General features: G+C 47.9%; 8 protein-coding genes across 9 annotated transcripts; 4 read left to right on the top strand and 4 right to left on the bottom strand.

The window, feature by feature from the left end:
• Positions 1–252: 252 nt before the first annotated feature.
• On the top strand, positions 253–1,953 carry LOC119551170 (armadillo repeat-containing protein 6 homolog). Its single transcript, XM_037860368.1, has 2 exons — positions 253–493; positions 553–1,953. Exons 1-2 carry the CDS (start codon positions 377–379, stop codon positions 1,828–1,830), a joined length of 1,395 nt encoding a protein of 464 aa, XP_037716296.1. The 5' UTR covers positions 253–376; the 3' UTR covers positions 1,831–1,953.
• Positions 1,831–3,746, bottom strand: LOC119551171 (E3 ubiquitin-protein ligase TRAIP). Its single transcript, XM_037860369.1, has 7 exons — positions 3,528–3,746; positions 3,251–3,466; positions 2,838–3,191; positions 2,720–2,777; positions 2,541–2,660; positions 2,284–2,484; positions 1,831–2,228 (listed from the first exon to the last, which is right to left on the bottom strand). The coding sequence occupies exons 1-7, from the start codon at positions 3,641–3,643 to the stop codon at positions 1,989–1,991; spliced, it is 1,305 nt and encodes a 434-aa protein (XP_037716297.1). The 5' UTR covers positions 3,644–3,746; the 3' UTR covers positions 1,831–1,988.
• A 409-nt stretch (positions 3,747–4,155) lies between these two features.
• Positions 4,156–9,040, top strand: LOC119550591 (putative uncharacterized protein DDB_G0268364). 2 transcript variants are annotated; one of them, XM_037859396.1, is made up of 4 exons: positions 4,156–4,872; positions 6,161–7,120; positions 7,283–7,314; positions 7,600–7,888. In XM_037859396.1, exons 1-4 carry the CDS (start codon positions 4,526–4,528, stop codon positions 7,752–7,754), a joined length of 1,494 nt encoding a protein of 497 aa, XP_037715324.1. In that variant the 5' UTR covers positions 4,156–4,525; the 3' UTR covers positions 7,755–7,888. The 2 variants fall into 2 exon arrangements, with proteins under 2 accessions (XP_037715324.1, XP_037715323.1); XM_037859395.1 differs by lacking the exon at positions 7,283–7,314 and having other exon boundaries at positions 4,158–4,872; positions 7,600–9,040.
• Positions 9,041–9,455: 415 nt separating this feature from the next.
• On the bottom strand, positions 9,456–10,242 carry LOC119549521. Its single transcript, XM_037857636.1, has one exon. The coding sequence runs from the start codon at positions 10,164–10,166 to the stop codon at positions 9,456–9,458; it is 711 nt and encodes a 236-aa protein (XP_037713564.1). The 5' UTR covers positions 10,167–10,242.
• Positions 10,243–10,804: 562 nt separating this feature from the next.
• Positions 10,805–12,002, bottom strand: LOC119549929 (natterin-4-like). Its single transcript, XM_037858271.1, has one exon. It carries the CDS (start codon positions 11,869–11,871, stop codon positions 11,107–11,109), a length of 765 nt encoding a protein of 254 aa, XP_037714199.1. The 5' UTR covers positions 11,872–12,002; the 3' UTR covers positions 10,805–11,106.
• Positions 12,003–12,814: 812 nt separating this feature from the next.
• Positions 12,815–15,230, top strand: LOC119551740 (transcription factor grauzone). The gene is made up of 4 exons (XM_037861241.1): positions 12,815–13,017; positions 13,078–14,018; positions 14,077–14,458; positions 14,518–15,230. The coding sequence occupies exons 1-4, from the start codon at positions 12,898–12,900 to the stop codon at positions 14,785–14,787; spliced, it is 1,713 nt and encodes a 570-aa protein (XP_037717169.1). The 5' UTR covers positions 12,815–12,897; the 3' UTR covers positions 14,788–15,230.
• A 735-nt stretch (positions 15,231–15,965) lies between these two features.
• Positions 15,966–16,761, top strand: LOC119549894 (ubiquitin-fold modifier-conjugating enzyme 1). Its single transcript, XM_037858202.1, has 3 exons — positions 15,966–16,184; positions 16,248–16,547; positions 16,617–16,761. The coding sequence occupies exons 1-3, from the start codon at positions 16,062–16,064 to the stop codon at positions 16,686–16,688; spliced, it is 495 nt and encodes a 164-aa protein (XP_037714130.1). The 5' UTR covers positions 15,966–16,061; the 3' UTR covers positions 16,689–16,761.
• LOC119549893 (transmembrane protein 131 homolog) lies at positions 16,755–21,940 on the bottom strand. Its single transcript, XM_037858201.1, has 3 exons — positions 21,172–21,940; positions 17,403–21,117; positions 16,755–17,338 (listed from the first exon to the last, which is right to left on the bottom strand). The coding sequence occupies exons 1-3, from the start codon at positions 21,736–21,738 to the stop codon at positions 16,908–16,910; spliced, it is 4,713 nt and encodes a 1,570-aa protein (XP_037714129.1). The 5' UTR covers positions 21,739–21,940; the 3' UTR covers positions 16,755–16,907.
• Between the last annotated feature and the right edge of the window lie 232 nt (positions 21,941–22,172).

Raw genomic sequence — 22,172 nt, 5'->3', positions numbered from 1 at the left:
TATATAAAAATATTTTTGCCTCCATTTTTATTTAACCCTCAAAGGTTATTAACTAACTTTTCGAACACGATTTGTGTATAGAAATATCGAAAAATAGTTTTATTTCCTAAGCCATTTTTTTTTCAGTGCTGTGGTGAATTAACGGTACTTTCGCAAGCTTCTTGAATCGATATCTATCGATAACTAATCAGCTGGAAGTAAGACCGCAGCGCGAAGTGCGATAGTGTGACCGCAGGGAGTAAATTTGAACTGTGTCGGAGTGTGCGTGCGTGCAGGTGTGTGTGGGAAGTTGCAGACAGAGAGAACAAAGTAAAAATTTGAAAAGTAAAAAGCTGCAGCTACTGGAGAGAAAGACTAAAGCGGACGATTCACTGCCATGGCCAAGGTTATATCGCAGGACACCTTCGACGATGTGGTAAAGGAGAACGTGGTGGAGTTCTCCATGACTCCATCGGAGGCGAAAGAGGAGACCATCAAGCAGTTCGAGGCGCAGGTAAGTAGAGCCGATGAACTCATTTATCCAGATGATTCACTTCAATGGACTCTTTGCAGGGCATCAACCTGGCCAACATCATCAAGGACCTGTCCGTCAACCCGCAGACCGGACAGCCCGTCATCAACGAAACGGTGGACAAGATCAAGGAGCACATTGGCCAGAAAACAGAGGACGCCACGCAGCTGCTGGAACAGCTGGCCACCTTGGATGCCGAGTGCCAGAAGTCATTGGCCCATCGGGTGCTAGCCGGCAAAAATGGAGCCCATGATGCTCTGATCACCCTGCTGGAGGAAACCCTCTCCGCGGACTCACCCAATGAATCGCTGATCAAAAAGTCCCTGGAGGCCGTCAACAGCCTGACGCACAAGCAGCCGGATCTGTTTGATGCCGAGGCCATGGCTGTGGTCCTCAAGTTGCTGGCCCTCCAAATGGAGAGCCAGGACATCACCCTGCTGACTCTTCAGTGGCTGCAAAAGGCCTGCATCATGCACGAGGTGAACCGCCAGAACATCATGAACACCCCCGCTCTCAAGCTGATGAAGCCCCTCCTGTCCAAGGGAAAGGATCGTTTGGTGAGCGAACTGACCGCAGTTTTCCGCTTCCTGGTGCTGGACGACGACATCCGCGTGGAGTTTGGCTGCGCCCACGAGCACGCCCGCCAAATAGCCAGCGAGGTGTTGCTGCCGCTGGTGGAACTTCTGCCTGCCTACCAGGATCCCAATGTGCTGGCCGATCTGCTGCTCACTATTGGAACACTGGCTGTGCGCCAGGAACTCTGCACCGCCATCGATGAGGCTGGTGGCCTGAAGTCCGTCTTCCAGATCATGAGCGTTAATCTGGACGAAGTGCGTCTAAATAGGGAGGCCTTGAAGTTGCTCCGGGCCCTGGCTGGCCACGACTCCGTGAAAGCTCACATCGTCCAGCAGGGCGTGGCTCCTATAATAAAGCAATTGCTGGAGACGCACCAGAGCAACGAGAACATCGTAGCCGCCGCTTTAGCCTGCGTGACTACACTGACACTCCGGGTGCAGGAACACAGCGCCGCCTTTTTTGACACCGGCATTGCCGAGGTGATCGTGGAGGCAATTCGCGCCCATCCCAAGCACAAAATCGTCCAACGGAACGGAGCCTGGGCCATTCGCAACATGGTGTCGCGATCGCGAAACCAATGTGAAACCTGGATCTCCTTCGGCGTCGAGGATCTACTGAACGCGGCGATGAAGGAGCACCCTAGCGTGGAGCAGGACATCAAGGCGGCATTGCGTGACCTCGGCTGCAGTGTCCACCTGCGGGAGGAATGGACGGGAACGGCGGAAAAGAAGATTGCTGCCTGATCGCACATTTGCCTTTTGTATTTTTGATATATTTACCGCTAACTTATTACTAGTGCCTAACTCATTCATTGGCTAACTAACAAAATCGGCAATCCTCAATAGCAATCGCACGCTAATACCCAACTTGGGCAGTCTCTTATAATCACATGGCTGTGGACTTATTTGCCCAGGTTGAAGTTCCGCAGGGAGCCGGCTTTAAGGCGCTGGTTTACATTCCGGGAAAGAACAGCAGAGGGTCTGCTACTGGCCGGGCCATCTTCTTCGGCGCGCTGCGCGAAGGGATCGATCTTTTCGGAACCGCCCATTCCATTAAACACAAAGTTAGACCCTGTGGTGGCCGCCAAGCCAGTGCTGCTCGAGCTGCCCAGCAACAGACGCGGCTTCTTGAAGATTGAGTACTGTGGGGATATCATCCATTAGAACAATGCCTTTTGCTTAACTTTTTGCGCCTACCTTTTCACTGAGATCACTGCTGGTTTTACGTATGGTTCCACTGGTCATACTTACCCCGCCGGCTCCCTTAATTGGAGATATCTTGGACTTGGCCAGGCCTATGCTGCCCTTGGTATTCAGGAGATGGGCCAAGCCCACGCTGCTGGATTTAATGTTGAGATACGGGGAGGTAGACTCTTCGATGCGCTTGATATTCTCCTTCTGCAGAGTTGGAGAACATTAACAGCTGGAGTTTGCTTACAAATGAAACTACTCACAACTGTGGGAGATATGGTGCTACGCCTCTCCTCCCGCTTTAGGGCCAAAATGTTGCTATTTAGACCACGAGAAGCGTTGGGAGAGTCCTGGCAAACGGTCTTGCTCTCCAGAGACTGAAGCTGAAAATAAAATATAACTCATAAGGTAAAAGCGAAGTATGAAAGTAAACCATGCGAACCTTCTCCTGGGCCTGGTAAAGATCGCTCTCCAGGTGGGAAACACGCTCCTCTAACTTTCTGCAATGGGAAAAGCAATGATTAATGACGATAACCACTTTCTCGATATGGTGGACAAACCGTTTAAGTTCGATCTCCTTGCGCAAATCATTTTGCACCAGTTTGACCACGTTCCTGAGTTCCGTCTTCTTGCTCTCGCATTGGCGCAGCTCCCGCTTGAGTGTGGACACCCAGTTGGCCAGGACGTGGGGATCGGCCTCGTTCTTGAGCAGGCGCTCGGCGTCCGCCGAGCCAGCCGCCAGAATGGCCGACACGCCCTCCATGGCCTGGATCTGTGACTTCAGGGATTTGTTCTCCTTGCGCAAGCCATCCACCACATGAGCATCACTCTTGAGAATGCTGATCTGCTCGGCATAGCTGCTGATGAGGAACTCCTTCTTCTGCACTTTCTGCTCCAGACCAGCTATGGTTTTGCTGAAAGGAAATGGGGAGGATTAGCCAGGAACTGGAGGGAAATGCTAGCGAGGACTCACAGGCACTTCTTTTGCGTCTCCTTCAGATTCCGCATCTGCTGCTCGTCCTTGCTGCGCTCCTTTTCGATCATCTTCATGGACAACTTGGCGTTGTCCAGCTGCTCCTGCAGGGAACCCACATCGATGCGACTCACATCCAAGTTGGCCAGGTTGAAGTAGACCCTAAATATGTTGCGGGTAGTGCACTTATTACGGCACTGGGGACAGGTCTTTGATCTGCAAGGGATTTTGAAATACGTCATCGAAGATTACACATATCCTTTTTTGAGTTCCCCACCGATCGAGCCATTGGTTGAGGCAACTGTGGTGGAACATGTGCCCACAAACTGTGGCAAACACCTCGTCGGCCTGTCCAAACAATTCGGCGCAAATTACGCAATTTAAGTTCAACATTTTTGGCACAATTAACTACATAAAAACAGTTATTACAAAACAACAACAAAAAATGCACGCCGCACAGTTTGCGCGCCCAACGAAACACAGCTGACTGCTGGCGATTTCACCACCTCCGCAAGAACAAAATTCACCACTTCAGCAAATGTGGGGATCGATAGATTTGACATTCAATGCCAAGCCTTTGGCTAGTTTTACACTTTTCTAGCGGGTTTATATTTTAAGAGGGTATATACACTTGCAACCGTCAAAAATAATTTTTTTTCGCTTTTTCTTGAAGTTTGTATTTTGAAGAAAACTCATAAAAAATCGTTAAATTGATAAGGGTCCCGGCCGTTTGTCTGCAAATCTTGGCGGTTTCACCACCTCCTCAAGATCGAAATTTACCACTGCAGCAAAGAACAAATAAAATCTAGCCTCTTCCGGCTGTTTCTTGCCACCACAACGGGCCAATCGATACCTGTGCCAGCACTGTCGCGCCGTTTGCGAAAGCACACCGTGCGCTTTCGATAGTGCGACAGTGCCATCGGTGCCACCACTAATACACAACTATAAAAGTCGTCGAATAGCAATAATAAATAGGAATAGTAAGAGATTTGTGCATTTAATTCCGTTCGTTAGTTGCGTTCCAATCGACCGCGGGCCCCAGTGAGCTAACTGCACTTGCACCCGAAGCGGAAGCTGGGCGAAAAGGTGTTTAACTTGGCGTGCGCATTTCGACACCTTTGTCAACGCTGATTCTTATTTGGTGGACCGACGACCAGTGCACACACACACAGAAGCGCGTACACACACAGGCAGTCAGGCATTCAGAAGTGTGTGGAAGGGGCAGACAAACAACGGTGCGATAACAACAACAATCGGCAGTGATCGCGGCGAGAAATGGAAATGGCCAACAACATGGTCGGCAACAACAGCAGCGGGAGCAGCAACAACACCACCTACGGCAACAGCTACAACAACAGCACGGTGGACAGTGGGCACAGCTCGCAGGGGGGCAGTGGCGGCGCCGAGGGGGCGGGAACGGGGGCGCGGCTGCGGGACGTTTGTACCATCCTAAACGCAGGCGCCGCCGCTTACCAAATCCCAACAGGTGGCTGTGCCTACGACCACATCATCGCCCTGATGCGGAACCTCGACCTGCAGGACGACGGCATTGTGCTCAACTCCAAGATCAAGACCATCGAGACGGACTACTGCAACATTGTGCGCGACGAGTCGATGCTGTGGTATGTGTTTTCCCCCTGGTTCGATCCGTTCCGTTCCCAGCGTTCGTCCATTGATGATTAATAATATCATAAGTAGTGTGTATGCTCGGTGCCTCTTTTCGCGTATAAATACCCGGTGAGGGGATACAGTGCGTTGCGGTAGCATAGGGCCTTCGATAACGCAACTTGTTGCACGTTTCTCCATTTCGATAGACGATCAAACAAGCCATGCTTATGACTTCCTATAAAAGCTAGCATGACTAATGGGCTTATTTGAGAAGCTTATGCCATTCCTTCGTTGGTTAGAACTTTCCATAACATTTACTTCAATTGAATTAGTTGATTTTCTTTTGCCATGAAGAAATTTACAATTTCACAAGTACTTAATTGGAATTGATATGTATTTTGTCGCCCAAAAACCGAATCACTAATCAAAGTTCAGGAATTTAATTATTTTATGCTTTGTACTCGACCCTTATATTCTTATTAAGCCACTTGTTGTTATGGGTAACAAATTTTATTTTCCTTTAAAAAGGCTTTTTTTGAATTTCAGTCATTTTTTGCTGTTTCCAAATCGATTTATATTTTTGAAAAATAATCATTTTATAAATGTACATAATTTCTAAAAAAAAAAAATTAATATTTTTATTTTTGCAATATTTTCAAATCGATTTATATTTCCGAAAAGCACTGTCTTTTTGAATATTAATCATTTTATAAATGTACATAATTTCTAAACAAATTAATATTTTTATTTTTGCTATAATTCCAAATCGACTTACATTTTCGAAAAGCACTGTCTGTGTAAATATGTGCGCACGAGTTTGTTGTTTGCGACCAGGTTGCTCGAACGTCACCGTGTCTTAAAAATTTACAGCTTTCATACAAATAATCACGGCTAGAAAGACATCGGCGCCATCGATTCAATTCAACGTGAACACTTTTCCCTCCGATTCTCTCAGGCTCATGCTCAAGTTAATTGCTGAGTAAATAGTTCGCGGCTTGGGCTTATCAGATAATGCTGCTGTGCCTGCGAACCGATCGTAAAAATGTGTTTAAAAACATACCAACAGTTGAGGGTAAAATAATGGGGGCGTTAAGCAACTTGTAGTGGAAACCATAACAATAAATCGTAGTATACGAAGGAAATGAGCGTGCATATGCATATTATAATTTAAGGAAATACACAGATCTGAAAATGAGGCTCTAAAAATAGGGGAACTCGTGCAGGTCTTAACAGTGTTAGTCATAGAGATTATTCAACCTAAAGTATACTAGTAATAATCTTTTATTCTACTCTCATACGCAGCGAATCCATGGAGTACCTCAATGACAAGGCGCTTAGCGATGGTGACACTGCGCTGAAGTTCGCCCTGCTGTTCTCCTCGCGAAACTTCGACGCCCTGGCGATGAAGGAGACGAAGGTGCGAAGCGCAATGCTAAAGATCCTGGAGACGAACTTCCTTAACGCGGACACATACCGATTGCACGACAAGAACCGTCTGTACAACTCGATCACGCTGCTGGGCGAGTACTACCATAGGGTTCGGCTGGCGGATAATGCACCGATCACCATTCTGGGCGAATCCCTTCTGGACCTTCTCACCCGAGAGCTGAACGACACGTCGGTGGTGCTGGGGACTCGGATCGCCCGTCTGGTGCTGTCGCAGATCACGCTGAACGGAGAGATCATGCGCAAACGCCACAAAGCGGAGATCGATTTGCTGCTATTCCACGTTCGCCGCCATTTGATCATGCAGCCAGCGCTGACCGCCAAGGTGAAGGCCATGCTGCTGATGGTGCTGGACCTCTTCTACAGCCACTTCAAGCACATCGGACACGACTTGGAGGCCATGTACACCAACTTCTTGGTTGTGGAGGATGGCGAGGAGGATGGGGTCAACAACAATGGCGCCAGCCATCCCTCTGAAGACGGCCGCCCGCAGCAGCAGCAGCTCCAGCATCAGCAGTCGGAGAACGGCAGTAGTGCCAACACCTCTGCCCAGGACCAGGACTCCTTCGATCCCCCGCCGACGACGAAGAAGTGGAGCGAACAGGTTTGCGAGGACTCCTTCTGCGACATTGGCTACGGTGAGGCGGACCAGGGCGACGACAGGTACTCGGAAGCGGGGGGTCACTCATATCCTGCCAACAACTCTGCTGCACTTGGCCACCGACGTCGCGGATTTCAACCGCGCCAAGTACCGCGGCCTCTAAAGCCGCAGCAGCCACAACATCACCAGCAGCATCCACAACCACCCAGCATAGAGTATGTATTAAACTTGTAGTGATGAAGAAATTAATCAAGAACAAATTATATATCAGTATAGACTGATAAGAATCTTTTGATGCTATGATAGGTATTCAAAAAAACGATTTATTAAACTTATTTGTATAATAAAAAAAAAATGCCATTGTGATTTATTTATAGGGAAATTTCCAAGATTGAGTCAAGTCCATTAAGTAAGTCAAGGAAAATCTATTAATTCAATAAAATTCATTTGTTTTCGAAATAATTTTTAAATTACAGCAAAACTTTGCTTTGATTTCAATTTATGTTTCTTGGTTATTAAACAATTAAATTGTGTCAAATTAAATGGTGATTATTAATCAGCATCTTTAGTTTAAATTTTGAGAACAAATTTAAAAATGAAGTATTTATTTTTAGTGTAGTTTGATTAGTTTTTGAGTTTACCTTTTTGTATGAACATTGTATTCAACCGATATAACCGTGTACATCGTTGACAGCGCCAACTCCGACCAGTATCCATCCATGGCCAGCAGCGAGGATCGGGACGAGAGCAAGCCGCTCCCTAGCTGGCGGAAGACACGCTTCAACCGCAATCACGACGGCGACCAGACCAACGGACGGTCGCGCGACCAACAGCGGCGGTTCAGCGTAAGCTGCGACGATGATCACCACAGCGTGCGCAGCGAAGGCGGCGGGAACCTGCGACTTTACAGCATCCACGACCGGAGGAAACACTCGCAGGAGCGGATCGAGCGCAACATGTCTGGCGGCGGCAACTACAACAGCATCGTCAACTCGAATTGGGATCAGCGGGATCGCGACGATCGCAGCGAGCGCTCATACATTAGTAACTACGAGCGAGGTAACAACTACAAGCGGAGTGGACGGTTCAACAACCGCAACACCTACGACAAGCCGCCGCGATTTCAGAAGCAACAACAACAGCAGCAGCAACAACAGATGCAGCAGCAACATCAGGGAGGCCATCAAAAAATACACAGCGATACCTGGCGGCGCTCCAACAACGCCATAAACGTTGGCTATCAGGATGAAAACTGTGCGTACAACTCCAACGGACCGGAGTCGAATAGTCGCAGCTCCTCGAGGGCTCGCACTCTGCCAAGACCGCCAAAGTCTCAAATGGACAAGACTGGCTATAGGTATAACCAGAGTCCCACACATGGAGGAGGCGGTGGTCCGCGATTCCCGCGCTACAGCAGCCAGAGCAGTTTGGCCAGCGAAGCGTCTAGCTCGTTTGATCGCCGACAGCAGACTTCGCCGCAACATCAGCATCAGCGGCATCGCCATTTCACGCGCCGCTCCCAGCCAGACGTCCATCAGCCGCAGGGCGAGGACAACTGGCAGGCTCAGGGTGGTCAGGGCCAGGAGCAGCTACCCTCGGGTAAGGAGGAGAGCGAGCTGGTGCGGAATGCCCAGCAGACCACCAAGTACATGAACTATCTGTCAGCCCAAAAATGAAACAGACAAATAGGTCGTCGTTAGGGCAGCAAAATACATTTGTAAACTAGTTAATATAGTTTATAGAGTCATCCCCAGCCACTTCCGCATATACTAAAACTGTTTTCAAGTCTGTTTAGAAGTTTTTTCGTTGTCCCATGAATTGTAAGCCGTAATTGTATCCTAATGGAGGTGTATATCCACGTAGACTGTTTTCGTCTTCAACTGAGCTCAAATGTTTAACCAATTCAGCCCAATCACAAATCAGATCCAACTCAAATTCAGGCTTAATTAGCAAACGAAATACAACACATGCATGCATTATACATCGGATCCGATCAATTTGTAAATACCAATAATTATATATATAAATGTCTTATGTAGTCACACACCACATAACACTCCCACACAAAACACAGTCACACACTCATTTTTATATTTATATATACAAACTGTTTAGAAACTAAGTACAAAGTCAATGAAACAACAAAAAACAAAAAAAAATCCTATTTCTATTGAAAAGTAAAAGCCTGTTGGTTAAATGTTAAAAGCATGTTGAGCATATAAATTTGTATTTTAGCTAAATATATACATATATATTAAATGTCATGTTACAGTGCAGATTGGGCAGATTTATTAAACGAATTATACAAGCTAAACGTATTTTTAAAGCAAATTTTGTGAGGCCCTCTGTTGGAACAACAAAGCCAAGCTGGAGTGCAGAGAAAAATATGAATTGTAGAGATATACGAGTAGTCTTATATAAATAATTATGTTCACAACATGCGTAGGTTCAAAACACTAATCAGAAATTACATAGCGTCTAACACATTTTAAATAAAAATAGTACATCATGAAGATTAATTAAGCAGAAAAGCTTTTTTTATATTTTATTTTAACAAGGGACAACTACCAGTACCTCATAGTCAGGTATGTTTACTTCCAGACCCCGATGTGGTATGTACATCACCTCATGAGATGGATGCACTTTTCCCAGTCGCAAGATTCCTTTATATTGGCCACGTCCCGTGTAGGTTACTTCCCCATCCTCAGAGTATCCGGTTTGAAGGGCATCCGATGAGTAACTTCCTTTCGTGCCTGGAACCCATTTGTAATGGCAATCGGTCAGAACTAGGACTTCCAGTTCGGTGGACTCATAGGCCAGGCAGCCCCATGAACATAATGCTGTTTTGGTCTTTGCCACATAGCTCGCTGGCAACAAATCATCGTTCAGGTAGACGCGAGCCACATATGTGCAGTTGCCATTGTCATCAAAGCCACATTTGACCACGCCTTTCGGTAGCTTTTTTAAACTAATATCCAAAGGAACCCATTGAACAGACAGTTTAATTGGCTGCTTACCCTCAACATCCTGTTTATTTGAGAAATTTAAATATATCCGGCGTATGCTATCCCTGTGACAGCTCCCTCGGCATTGGGGGCAAGTCAGGGACAAATTGAGCCAACGCGTAAGACAGGCTTTGTGGAAAATATGACCACATTTGGCGGATGAAAATATTACATCCCAGGGAGTGTAAAACTCGGCGCATATAGCACACACAACTCCGAGAAATGACGATGGCTTAACCCGGGCTTTGCTTTCCATTGGATTGAAAAATGTTTACGATTTACAAATATATAAGTTCTTATGTAAAGAATTGAAAATTACCAAACTGGGTACTTGGCTGGGTCAGCACTAAATGAACACAAGACAATCTGTTCAGAGAAACCTAGCACCCTCATATTTTACCTGCTTAGAGATTTCCGTTCTTATCAAACTGGCCGGCTTAAACAGCTGATTATCTTTGCTATACACTTTGGATCAACGCCTAAGATAAGGTACTTGAATTGTCCATTTAAAGATTTATAATTTGGACAAATTCCTGGTAAGCTACACTCAAAAAAAATTATGTATTTCGTCCTTGAATCAAGTATTTTCAGAGTCAAACGCATATTGTGTTTTATTCAATAAGTAAAAACGTTCTTAAAATGTTAAGTATGAAATCGTTTATAAATCTATACTGTTTGCACTTGATTTTAATAAGGTTTTTTTCTGAGTGTAGAAATTAGAAATACGTGTAGAAAAACCTTGTGCGAAATATATTTTTGATAATCTGCAAATATAGATATTTTAGGCTTGAAGCTGAACGCGGTCATTTTTAAATGAACTCATTTCTATTTGTTGCATACTTACATGTGCCATATCTGAGAAGAAAATGTTCTAAACATTAACAAGTAAACTAGTTTTTTTGATTCGTCTTTTGAAGTTTTCAAATCTTTATTATTTGCTAGCTATCATGCTGATCAGTGCTCACTCTTTAAGCAAAAGCAACTGTACAATAAAATTTCGGGAAATGTAATAGATTCACATTACTGATAAGAAACTTTGAGGTAATACCATATAGCTATTGGGTTAGGGAGAAATTTAATATCGGGTGCTGAGGATTCAGAGGTGACACAGCACACTCTTAAATGTAACAGACGTACATATACATAACACAGATTTATACAATAATAAGGCGTAGGTGTTTCAGAATGCAGCACCATTATCGTTCGGCCTGTTCGCGTGGGGTGACTACTAGGACCTCGTAGGTGTTGACGTTGACCTCCTGACCCCGGTGAGGGATGTACATAACCTTGTGAGAGGGATGCACTTTACCCAGTCGAAGAACGCCCTCGTAGATCCCGCGACCCGTATAGGTGACCTCATGCGTCTCGGAGTAGCCCGCTTTCAGGGCATTCCGTGGATAGGTTCCATCCCGGCCGGCCACCCACTTGTGGTCACAGTCGTTCAGCACCAGCAACTCCACATCGTCCGTCAGACGGTGGGCCCTACACGCATGCGATCCAAAGGCAGCCTTCTTCTCTGGCACATAAAAGGAGGGCAGAAGATCATCTTGGTAAAATCCTCTGGCCACATAAGTGGGCAAACCGTCCTCGTTGGTGCCGCACTGCACCGCTCCCTCGGGCGGCAGGTGGGAGTCCGGAAAGCTGTTCCTGTCGAGATCCATGGGCACCCATTCGATGGGCTTTTTGGGCGGCTCCTGATAATCGTACTCCGTGGCTTCGGAGAAGTTCAGATACAGCCGGTGGACGCGATTCCGGTTGCAGGCGCCCCTGCACTGCGGGCAGGTTCCGGACGTGTTCAGCCAGCGGGTGAGGCATTCCTTGTGGAAAACATGACCGCAGCTGGTGGTTGAGAAGATTATGTCGTTTGCCCGGAAAAACTCGTTACAAATTGCACACAGAACGTTCAGCGAAGGCGATGAGTCATTGGCAGAGGCTGCCCCTTCTGCAGCGGTACTTTCCATGTTGTCAGTCTCCTTGTCTTTGTGTATATGGCGCCGAGCTATAAGCAAGTGCTGCCCTCCTGTTTTACTTCAGATTTATTTCACAATGCCCGGAAAACGATTCATATCAATTCAACTGCGCTCTGCTTAATTAGAGATGGTACTACAATAAATACCAAATACACTACTATTTTGAAATAAGGTGGTATTTTTTCAATACAGCTAGAAAAAAAGCACAATAACAACTGGGGTATTCCCAAAACGGTTGAATTGCTGACTGGTTGAAATTTGGTCTGCTGTTTATCAGGTGTCCCATAAAAGCTCAACTTTCAGTAATTATGCTGGAAACCATAGTCGTCACCTTAGTTCATTAAAATATGTAGAAACTCTGAAACATTTTAGTAGCAGAAGTAAGCTTTGTTTACTTCAAAATCAGTTTTAGAAGTACATTTTTAGTTCTTCTTACCTTAGTAATAATTTTATGCATCAACTTATAATGAAAAATGAAATATTACGTGTCTTTAATTTCAAAAATGTTGACATCTGGTCACAGCTGTTGGTAAATTGGACAGGAAACATTTAGGGTCCGTTCCATCAATTGCTGATATTTTCTGTTGAATTTTCAACCATTCAGCAATTTAACAGTTTGGGGAATAGCCTGTATATATTTGTTATTTGGGGTTTTAGAGGAAAAAGGTGATAAATAGTGGGGCCTTTATGGACTACTTAGTTAATTAAATAAAATGTTAACTGACAAACTTTTCACATCACTTGCTGAATTTTGGGTGTTTTATTGGGAGCTTTAATTCAATTAATTATTATACGCTTTAAATTAATTCAAAGTGTTTAAACTGAAAATAAAAAATTATAAAAAAAATCCAATAACCATAATTTTTGAACAAGAAAAACATGGTTCTACTACTCGCGGCAGGTTATCGATAACAGCTAGTGATGGAACCAATCAGCTGTGCATCGGCCTGTTCTTATGTGTAAAGTAAAACGCAGTGTAACGCACTTTGTACGCTTCCTGGCGCACTTTCGGTACAAATGCCTTGTTTTCTGTGCACTCAGATTGTCGATGAAGCAATCGGCAATATAGAATTCGCGTCGGAGGAGGCCGATTCATTGGGCCTGCGATGCATCATCGAGAAACACTTCTGGCTGCAGGTAAACAAAACACGACACCTATTACTTTGGATACTATCAACGAGGATTCCCCACTTTCAGATCCCTGCCTCGGGCAGCGGCTATGTGTGCGGCGCCTGCTGGGAGCAGCTGCTGCTCTTCCACAACTTCTATTTGAGTGTGGAGCAGGCCCACAAGGCGCTGCAGCAAACGGTTCCGGAGGAGCCGTCTCCCATAGAAGTTGCTGCGCTCGAGGCACCCTTGGTCAAGAGCGAGCAAGCTGAGAGCGTGGCCGCTATCGTGAAGCGCCGACGAGGACGTCCCCGTAAGGAGCCTCCGAAGGATGCCAGCGAGGAATTGAAGAGCGTGCTGGAGCAAATCAACCTGAACGAGATAAAAATCGAGTTCCCCGAGGCCGATTTAACCATTGCCGATGTGCTGGAGGATCAGGAGGAGCATGAATTCCTTCCCAACGAATGTATCAGCGGGGACGAAAAAGAGGATGAGGAGGAGGAGCAAGGGGAACCCCAGCCGAAGATAAAGCGAAAGGCACGCGGACGACCAAGGGGACGTGGACGAGTGCGACTAGCGGAGCGGCCCAATGAAGACGGTGTGCCCAACACTAAGAAGTCGCAGGAGTTCAACGACTTCATCCGCGAGCACTACAAAGTCCAGTGTCATATATGCAGCTCCCCCATGGAAGGCTTCTCCGAGATGCTAGTGCATGTCCGACGCGAGCACAAACAGCGCGGCTACTCGATGTGCTGCAACCGCAAGTTCTGGAAGCGGGGGTACCTCGTGGACCACCTGCGCCGTCACCAGGACCCTGAGCTCTTCAAGTGCTCCATCTGCGCGCGCGTGATGGGTCACCGCCGCAGCCTGGAGCTGCACATGCGCATGCACGATATTAAAACGCGCGGTCGCCTTTATCATTGCGACCACTGCTCCAAGAGCTTCTACAGCGCCGTTGTTTGCGAGCGCCACAAACTGACGCACGTTCCCCGGGAGCAATGGCAGGTGAAGTGCACCCACTGCGAGAAGACGTGAGTGACCAGATTACATATGTAGTTTTCTTTATATCATAAATGTTATTCTCTGCAGATTCCCCACCCAGTACACAATGCAGCAGCATGTCAAGCTGGTCCATTTGAATTTATATGCCAAGATCTGTGATGTCTGTGGAAAATCGATCAGAGGACGCGAAGCCTTGGCCAGGCACATGAAGGAGCACACCGGCGCGCCACAGGCAGCGATTAAGTGCCACATGTGTGACTCCACGCTAACCACCAAATACGGTCTTGCGCGCCACATAAAAATGATGCATACCGCCGAAAACCTGAAACCGATGCAGTGCCAGTTCTGCCTAAAGATCTCGCCCAGTCTGCAGGCCCACCAGCACCACATTAAGTACACCCACAATACGGCGCGTAGCCATCAATGCCCTATGTGCGAGAAGGCCTTCAAGCGACCAAACGAGCTGAAGGTAATCTTAGCAAGATTATTCACCGCTTTCGATCAGCTAGTAACCAAATGTCTTTGCAGGAACACATGACCACCCACACGGGAGAGGTTTTATACACTTGTCCCCATTGTCCGCAAACCTTTAATTCCAATGCCAACATGCATGCCCACCGGAAGAAGGTGCACCGCAAGGAGTGGGAGGAGAACCGCCACCAGCGGTTCAGTCGTTCTCGAAAATCGGACACAATCATTGCCTTGAGTGTACGCAAGACCACGGAGACTAGGCAGGATGTCGAGGCAGGAGGTGGAGAAGCGATTTCATCACCCAATAGCCCTGGACCAGAGTGCTAGCGCTAGGGCCCTTCGACCCAATAAAAACCAAATGAGACACTATGGCTGTTGTTGTGATCAGAGCGACTCGAGGGGTAAACAATTTGTGACATCTTTAATTGAAAACCCTGATTCGATGGGATCAACAGGCTGAATCCGGTTGTGGTTTCCGCTGGTTTCAGTGATTTCCAGGACTAAATTCTTATATTACTTATTTTTATGGGGACAAGTTAATTGTAATCTGGGAAAAATTTAGTCGTCAGACTAAGGGAAAACTTTTTGAGTGGTTTTATAACAGAATATACATAGTATGTACTTTCAATTTTATTTTGACTTACACACAAATAATTCTAATTTTGGTCAAAAGTGTGTAACAAAATATGTACAAATTGGATGTTTATCAAGATATTTGTGTCTATTTCTTTATTTTATGTTTAGGCTTACCTTATTTTCGTCACATTTGAATTAATAAAGTCTGCAAGGGTATTAAAACTTTTCTTTGCCTTTTTCGTTAAACGTAAAGTGTATGAAAGGTCTTTGTGCAACATATAAGAAAAAGGTAAACGAAAAGAAAGCGTATTTGTTTTTTTTCCCCCATCAAAATCAGAGTTCATTCCATAATAAAGGGTTAAATATTTACGTAGTCACTGGACCAAAAAATTTTTTCATTTTTCAGGACTTTGTTTAATTTTACACTATCACTGTTACGCTCTTCAAGATTTTGTTCTGTACCGCTGCTTTTATATTGTTGAACGGTTACTTAAAACAATACGAATCATTTCCGTTTTATAAGGCGGGATTTATTTCCGCCTCTTATTGGCGCCAAGAAATCGATTACTATCGATTGTTAATGAATTGGCTATCAACATTGCATCTTTGCTTAGTTGAAAAAAGGTCAAGTCTCATTTAAAGACGCTAATTGTTTGTTTTATATATCTAAGTTTAAGTATGTCTTTTCTTTTACTTAGAAAAAAGTACAAACAATAGTAGTAACACCCGATAGTTTAATGAAATAATATCCTTCAGATGGTAGAATGGGTTTTAAAGGTCCGGTAATATTATTTTTTCCAAATTCGGATAATATCCTACCCTAGAAATGGTTAAGTTATTCCCCTGACAAGGAATTTTAACTACAATTGTAACCCCCTTTAATCACTTTTGACTACGTCCCTGCTTGCATCCACCTGGCTCAGCTGTTGCAGTTGTCTCTTTCGCACGCACAAACGTGAACGTGTCAACTCAACGCTTTGGTTTTCCTCCGAGTTTTCCTTAATTTTGGCCATATTCCGGACGAGATGGTGGACGACAGCACCCGGAAAACGCTGAGCAACATTCCCCTGCTGCAGATCCGCGCTGGGCCGCGTGAAAAGGATGTGTGGGTGCAGAGGCTGAAGGAGGAGTACCAGGCGCTGATCAAGGTATTCCAGATCCAGATACAGTAGTCATTTCCGGAGATTCCACTAAACTATTCCCGCTCACAGTACGTGGAGAACAACAAACAGTCCGGCAGCGACTGGTTCCGCCTGGAATCCAACAAGGAAGGCACCAAGTGGTTCGGAAAGTGCTGGTACATGCACAACCTGTTGAAGTACGAGTTCGACGTGGAGTTCGACATTCCAGTGACGTACCCAACCACTGCGCCGGAGATCGCCCTTCCGGAGCTCGACGGCAAGACAGCGAAGATGTACCGGGGCGGCAAGATCTGCCTGACGGATCACTTCAAGCCCCTGTGGGCCCGCAATGTTCCCAAGTTCGGCATCGCCCATGCCATGGCACTGGGTGTAAGTATAGCCCTTTGTTGCCTTGTAGTTACAAGTATAGATCTCTACAAGATTATTCCCTTTTCACAGCTTGCTCCCTGGCTGGCCGTAGAGATTCCAGACCTCATCGAGAAGGGCATCATTTCGTACAAGGAAAAGTAGCTAACTAAAATACATAGATGAAATAACTCGCAACTGGCAACAAAACAATGAACAAAGTTTGATATGAAAGTCATTTATCTTTGCGTTTATTAGTCAAAAGTCAAATTGGAAAAGATCATTCTGCGTTCCTCCATCGTCGCGTATCCTAGGTATCCTAAGTGGTAAGAATTTCATTTGGTTGATTCGGTTTGATCAGTGAGCTTGCTCCTCGTCATCCCCTTAGTTCATGTGATTATGGTTGTTGCGCTGCGAGGACTGGCGCCATGTATCGGACCAGATTGAGCTGGGCGAGGTGAAGGGATCGTACTGCGTGGGCAGACTCTCGCCGGGAACTGCAGTTCCATTTACCGCTCCCGCCAGGACCGGTTCTTGTGCAAGGTTGTGCGTCTGGGGTGCGTTCTGCTCCAGACCTGGCGGAGGACGCATAACAGCCATGCTGGGTGTGGCGTCTGGCCAGGAGCTGTATCCCAGCGGCGTCCAGTTGGTGGCCCAGTTACTTGGCTCCAAATTCGGTAGCAGCGAAAGTTTTTCCTGCTGCAGCTGCTGATACTCCAGTTTCTGGGACTGCTGTAAAAGTAGCTGCTGCTGTATGATCAAGTCGCTGCGCTGCTCCCATTGCTGCTTCTCCCGTTCCCGTTGCTCGTAGTTAACTGTTCGAGAAAAACGTGATGTACATTAGGAATTTATAAACTCGTAATCGCAAGAGCTACTTACCATCTGGAGTTGAGAAGTCCACCTCCGCGTTGGCAAACAACGAATTGCTGGCCGTAGCTGAAAGAGGTTCCCAAAACGATGTCACCGTCGGTGGCGTGGAGTTCTTGCGGCTGTCCCCGATCGGTCCTAGATCACTCGAAGACGACCCGTGACTCCAACCCAAGCCGTTGTCAGTGGGCGCGATTTGCGGCGTCCGCACCACATCCCGGAAGGAGGCGCGACTGCTCATCTCCCAAGGAGAGCTGATGCACTTGAGAGCATCCGGCGAGGATGGCGGCGTGGCGCTGTTTGTGGTCTGCCCAAAGTTCAGCTTCTGACGCTGCTTCCGCTCCGGCTTCTTGAATCCCACACCAGCACTTCCCGAGCCATTCGTCAGCTTTTGCTCCTTGCGGCGCTCCCTTTCCCGCTCTCTTCCCGGTGTCTTGCCCATTTTCTTTGCTGATCCGTTCTGTTCCTTAAGAACGCGCGGCTCTGGTGCCTTGTAGGGCTTGGGCGATATGTTCTCCTGTTGCGGGGGACTGGGTTTGGCCAACGGCTTTTCTTGTAGATCCACGACCTGGGTTGAGGGTTCCGGCTTGGGTTTGGATGCCAGAGGGGCCACTGCAGAAGTCGGTTTCACCTTCTTTTGGGGCCGAACTTGATTTATGATGGGTGCAGCTTGGGGCGACGGCGTAGAAGATTTTTTAACCGGCTTAGCTTCCGGTATGGGTGCTGTAGTAGCAGTAGCAGCAACAGCAGCTTTAGGAGGAGTAACTGGGGTGCTCACCACCGTCTTTGGTTTTGCTTTTTGCAGATGCTTACTCAGAGCATTCATGTCCATGCTCCATGGTGACCAGGAGGACTTTGACTTTGACTTAGATGTCGCGTTCACTACACTTCGCTTGCGTAGTTCCTTAACTTGGCCATTTCTGGCCTTTTGCTGTTGCACAGCCTCCGCTTTAGCCGCTGCCTCCTCCGCCTGCAGCTTCACTATATTCCGTAGATTAAAAGTTGGCTGCAAGGGTCCTTTGTTCCTGGCCGCATCGTAGGCACTTTGCTGAGCCATTATGGCTTTCGCATCAAACACAGCCGCCACCAGAACCAGACCAAAGCTGGCCAGGAGCACAACAAGTGCGGCGTTCTTCAGAGAGGTCTCCCATCCGGGTCTCACCAAATGAGAGGCGCACAGCTCCACACTTTCTGCAGGCATTTGCGCTAGGAGATGGTAGCTTATATCGTAGGTGAGGTTCGTCAGCAGCGTAAGGGAGCGTTTGACCCTCGAGGAAGTAAAGTCCGCGCTGAAAGCAATTTCCACTTTTCTGGTTTCGTTCTCGCCGAGATCAAATCCCTCGCAGTCCATCACCTTGAAGCCAAAATCCTCACAGGGCAGAGAGCCAACTAGGAAGCCTTCGATCCTCATGGGTATTACACCCGAGTTGCGGGCAGTGAAGCTACGGGTGGCTACCACTGCCCCATTGCCGGATTGACAGCCCTGAAACTGGTCAGTAGCCATCTCGAAGAGCAACGGCGATGCGGATCCCGGCCGCCGATTCCCAAAACGGAACTGCGACTGCACGGCACGGGCCTGCAGCCAAACGGCCTCATACAATGTGAGATTGCTCCTTACGTGGAGCAGGGTACAGTATTTCTCCGGCATCTGGGCGCTGAAGGTGATGGGGATGTTCAGACTGGCACCTCCTGGCAGCAGGATGGGATCGCCGGCATCTGGCAAGGCAAAAACCTCCTTATCTGTCAGATAGCAACTTGTTGAGCTGACGTCGATCACCTCGTGCGGTAGAGACAGCTGGGTACGGCGTGCAAAAGCCGGATCCGAAAGGAAGTAATCGAGCAGAAGCGGGTTCTGCGAGGGATTCGTCAGCGTGATCCACTGCCGCTGTACCTGGCCAACCTCTATAGCCGGTGTAGGGGGGATTGGCTGAAACTGCACCAGCTTTGGCCACTCAATGGGTACGGAAAAGTCCAGCTCTAACGGAGGTAGCTCCTCGCTATGTAGCGTCAGAGACATTGATGAAAGCTGGCGTCTCAACTGCCTGAAGAGTTCCGTGCGCTGCCGCAACTCCACTCCGTCATAGAGGAGATTATTGTTGATAACGCCACCGTGTCCATCGCCTCCTCCTGGAACGCTGGGGAAGATGGCTAGATCATTCGTAGACTCCCTGATGTAGCACTGATTCCGACACAGGGCCGCCGGTTCGAAGTAGATGCGCCCAACCTTGGTCAGCGTTTGCGGAGCAATCGTAGTGCCCTTGGCGTTGAAGTCCTTGAAACGCAGGCCCGCCGGAAGAGCAAAGGATACGCCTTTTACGTGCACCGGGTGTGTGAAGCTGGAGCGGATGCTTAGCACGGCGGTGCACATTTTTCCAGGAAAACAGTTCTTGAAGTTGAGCTGCTCCTGCTCAATCTCCAAGTGGCCCACCGAGGCCTCGAATTTTACGCGCACGCGAATCACCTCGTATGGCGTCCACACTTTAAGGGTTCCAAACGTGGCATCCGCTTCGTACGTCTGGATGGCCACCTTGAACACGGCGATTTCACCGGCGCGAAGCTCTGTGCATAAATGCCAGCCCTTTGTCTCATTCTCGGCACTCATCAGATGTTGGCCTTCCGTGGAGCGGCAGCCCAGGAAGGTGCACTGCGAGTAGACGGTTTTTGGGTGCTTGAAGAACCAGTTGGTAATCTTCACGGGCACCGGGTTTTCGTTGCGGAGAATCACGAATCCGTCGCGTGACATCTCAGCGAATGGCACAGTGCCCAGATCTAGCTCCAGGTTGTGTGCCTCCTCCTCCAGTGGATCCTGGAAAAGTTTAAGCACAAATGGCTGCGTGGACACATGTAGGCGTCCACTGCATGAGACCAAAGGAATCTTAAAGACCGTGACGTTCGTCTCGATCCTCAGAAAGGATTTAAACGCCACCTGGTCGTTTAGCAGGTTCAGGCGCAGGAGTTCCACGGACTCGCCTGGCTGAAGAAGTATCCTGGGTTCGCCCACTGGGGTTACTTCCAAAATGGATTCATCAACGGGGTCTGTGAGACTCACGTTGAATAGAATAAGGGGCATGGCGAAGTTGTTCCGCACCACCAGCGATCGCTTCCTCTCCAGCGGTGCACTTTCTCCGCCTTCTGCGGAAGTGGTTACAAACTTTGTGACGTTTCCATCGAAGGAGAGACCTCCATGGAAGATCTCTGCCCGCACCACCACGGTGAATGACTGATCCGCCTCGGGAATGGAACTGGACTGGTTACTTTTGATCACCAGGAGATCATTAATGGTCTCGCTGCCTTCAAACAGCCTGGGATCCAACATGATGCTCGTGTTGTTGGCGTCGAACGAGAGACCCGGAATCTTGCGTAGGTAGCTGCCGAAGAGCAGGCTGCTATCGTCGTTCCGAACATCCAGCTTGAACTGGAGGACATCCGGAGCATTTAAGGTGGCCACACGGCCAAAGTCCGCCAGCGGATTGCGGACGTACGGAGAATGCTTTGGCAGGATCTCGAACTCGACGGGAATAACCAGGACGTTCTCCTGGCCAAGATCCAGCTCCGGCTCGGAAATCTTGATGCGTATGTAGGCGCTGTGGTTACCAGCAGTGCGGCCATGGAAGGAGATCCTAATGACCGGCTTCAAAGTGTGCGGCGGTATCTCCCACAGATTCTGTGGACCCTCAGACCCGCCGCTGGGCAGTTCCAACTGGAATTCGCCGCCGCTGCTGTATATCTGGTAAGAAGTGGTAGTGAATATTGGAAATGCACAGCTTTAAAGTGATCCTACCTCGAGTATCTGCAGCGGCCGCTCGTGCGGATTGTACATGTGGATCTCTGGTGTGAGAGTCGCATTCATGGGCGCCTTGATCCCCACCAGCGGCTTCAGTCGGTACGGGCACTCGCTGCCCTCGCCCCGCACCGCCAGCTCGGCTTGGCCGAAGGAGGTGTGGATCAGCAGATCGGCGGCAATGGCGCCCAGTTGCCGCGGCAGGAATACCACGCTGAAAGTGGTATTGCCCTGGGGCGGCACCTCCCTCGAGCCCAGGAAGCTGCTGTAGAACGCCGGACTTGGCCCGGCCACCGCGTTCAGCTGGAGCGTTCTATTGGAGTGCTGGTTGAACAGCGTCACCGTCTGAGTGCGCGCCTGGCCGACGGACCACGTTCCAAAGTCTAGGCGGGACGGCACGAGCCGAAGGTCGCGCAGCAGTTCGCCCAGGTCATGGACTGGCGGCTCCTGGAGTCCCAGAAAGTTCTCCTGCAGCACCTTCTCGCCGCTGGCACTCAGTGTGAGCAGGAAGATAAGGATGAGCAAGAATAGCCGTGGGATCGGCCTCAGCTGAGTTTGTGTGGGCATGGCGTCTGTCCTCCCGTGTCCCTCTGTGTGTGAGTGTGTGTGTTTTGGGCGGCGGTTGCGCTGCTCCGGGTGGCCCACTTCCTGTCCAGCTACTAATCTCGATCGGGGTTTCCTTGGCGCTGCGTTTTATTTATATTATCCAATATCGCTGGCTAAAAATATTCGATTTCTGGTGTTATTTATCCAACTTATCGGATCCTCTTCTTCTTCGATATCAGGAGGATACTTTGTTAATCTAAAAAATACCAAAACTACCGTCATTTATATAAGGGTTACCATATTTTACAGTACTTATTGCCTTGTGACATCATGTCGGGTATCCTATCGAGGGAGCCAATAACCCGATTGCTCCAAAAACCTCAGGAGTATTTAATGGAGTTAAAAAGAAAACTTTTTAATATTAACTTTTAAATATCAAATTATAATTATAATTA

This window comes from Drosophila subpulchrella, chromosome 2R (genome assembly GCF_014743375.2).
Source record: "Drosophila subpulchrella strain 33 F10 #4 breed RU33 chromosome 2R, RU_Dsub_v1.1 Primary Assembly, whole genome shotgun sequence".
Classification (NCBI taxonomy): Eukaryota; Metazoa; Arthropoda; class Insecta; order Diptera; family Drosophilidae; genus Drosophila; species Drosophila subpulchrella.
This window is presented reverse-complemented; position numbering and strand designations above follow the sequence as displayed.

Excerpts from the sequence above, each read along its gene's own strand:
- LOC119549521 (XM_037857636.1), bottom strand. The coding sequence starts at position 10,166 with ATGGAAAGCAAAGCCCGGGTTAAGCCATCGTCATTTCTCGGAGTTGTG.
- LOC119550591 (XM_037859395.1), top strand. The coding sequence starts at position 4,526 with ATGGAAATGGCCAACAACATGGTCGGCAACAACAGCAGCGGGAGCAGC. Across the intron at positions 4,873-6,160 it reads CGCGACGAGTCGATGCTGTG|CGAATCCATGGAGTACCTCA; the intron begins GTATGTGTTTTC and ends TCTCATACGCAG. Across the intron at positions 7,121-7,599 it reads CCACAACCACCCAGCATAGA|CGCCAACTCCGACCAGTATC; the intron begins GTATGTATTAAA and ends CATCGTTGACAG.
- LOC119551740 (XM_037861241.1), top strand. The coding sequence starts at position 12,898 with ATGCCTTGTTTTCTGTGCACTCAGATTGTCGATGAAGCAATCGGCAAT. Across the intron at positions 13,018-13,077 it reads AGAAACACTTCTGGCTGCAG|ATCCCTGCCTCGGGCAGCGG; the intron begins GTAAACAAAACA and ends CCCCACTTTCAG. Across the intron at positions 14,459-14,517 it reads AGCGACCAAACGAGCTGAAG|GAACACATGACCACCCACAC; the intron begins GTAATCTTAGCA and ends ATGTCTTTGCAG.
- LOC119551170 (XM_037860368.1), top strand. The coding sequence starts at position 377 with ATGGCCAAGGTTATATCGCAGGACACCTTCGACGATGTGGTAAAGGAG. Across the intron at positions 494-552 it reads TCAAGCAGTTCGAGGCGCAG|GGCATCAACCTGGCCAACAT; the intron begins GTAAGTAGAGCC and ends GACTCTTTGCAG.
- LOC119549929 (XM_037858271.1), bottom strand. The coding sequence starts at position 11,871 with ATGGAAAGTACCGCTGCAGAAGGGGCAGCCTCTGCCAATGACTCATCG.
- LOC119551171 (XM_037860369.1), bottom strand. The coding sequence starts at position 3,643 with ATGTTGAACTTAAATTGCGTAATTTGCGCCGAATTGTTTGGACAGGCC. Across the intron at positions 3,192-3,250 it reads GAGACGCAAAAGAAGTGCCT|CAAAACCATAGCTGGTCTGG; the intron begins GTGAGTCCTCGC and ends ATTTCCTTTCAG. Across the intron at positions 2,229-2,283 it reads GCAGTGATCTCAGTGAAAAG|TACTCAATCTTCAAGAAGCC; the intron begins GTAGGCGCAAAA and ends ATATCCCCACAG.
- LOC119549893 (XM_037858201.1), bottom strand. The coding sequence starts at position 21,738 with ATGCCCACACAAACTCAGCTGAGGCCGATCCCACGGCTATTCTTGCTC. Across the intron at positions 21,118-21,171 it reads GGCCGCTGCAGATACTCGAG|ATATACAGCAGCGGCGGCGA; the intron begins GTAGGATCACTT and ends ACTTCTTACCAG. Across the intron at positions 17,339-17,402 it reads GGACTTCTCAACTCCAGATG|TTAACTACGAGCAACGGGAA; the intron begins GTAAGTAGCTCT and ends TTTCTCGAACAG.
- LOC119549894 (XM_037858202.1), top strand. The coding sequence starts at position 16,062 with ATGGTGGACGACAGCACCCGGAAAACGCTGAGCAACATTCCCCTGCTG. Across the intron at positions 16,185-16,247 it reads AGTACCAGGCGCTGATCAAG|TACGTGGAGAACAACAAACA; the intron begins GTATTCCAGATC and ends TCCCGCTCACAG. Across the intron at positions 16,548-16,616 it reads CCCATGCCATGGCACTGGGT|CTTGCTCCCTGGCTGGCCGT; the intron begins GTAAGTATAGCC and ends CCCTTTTCACAG.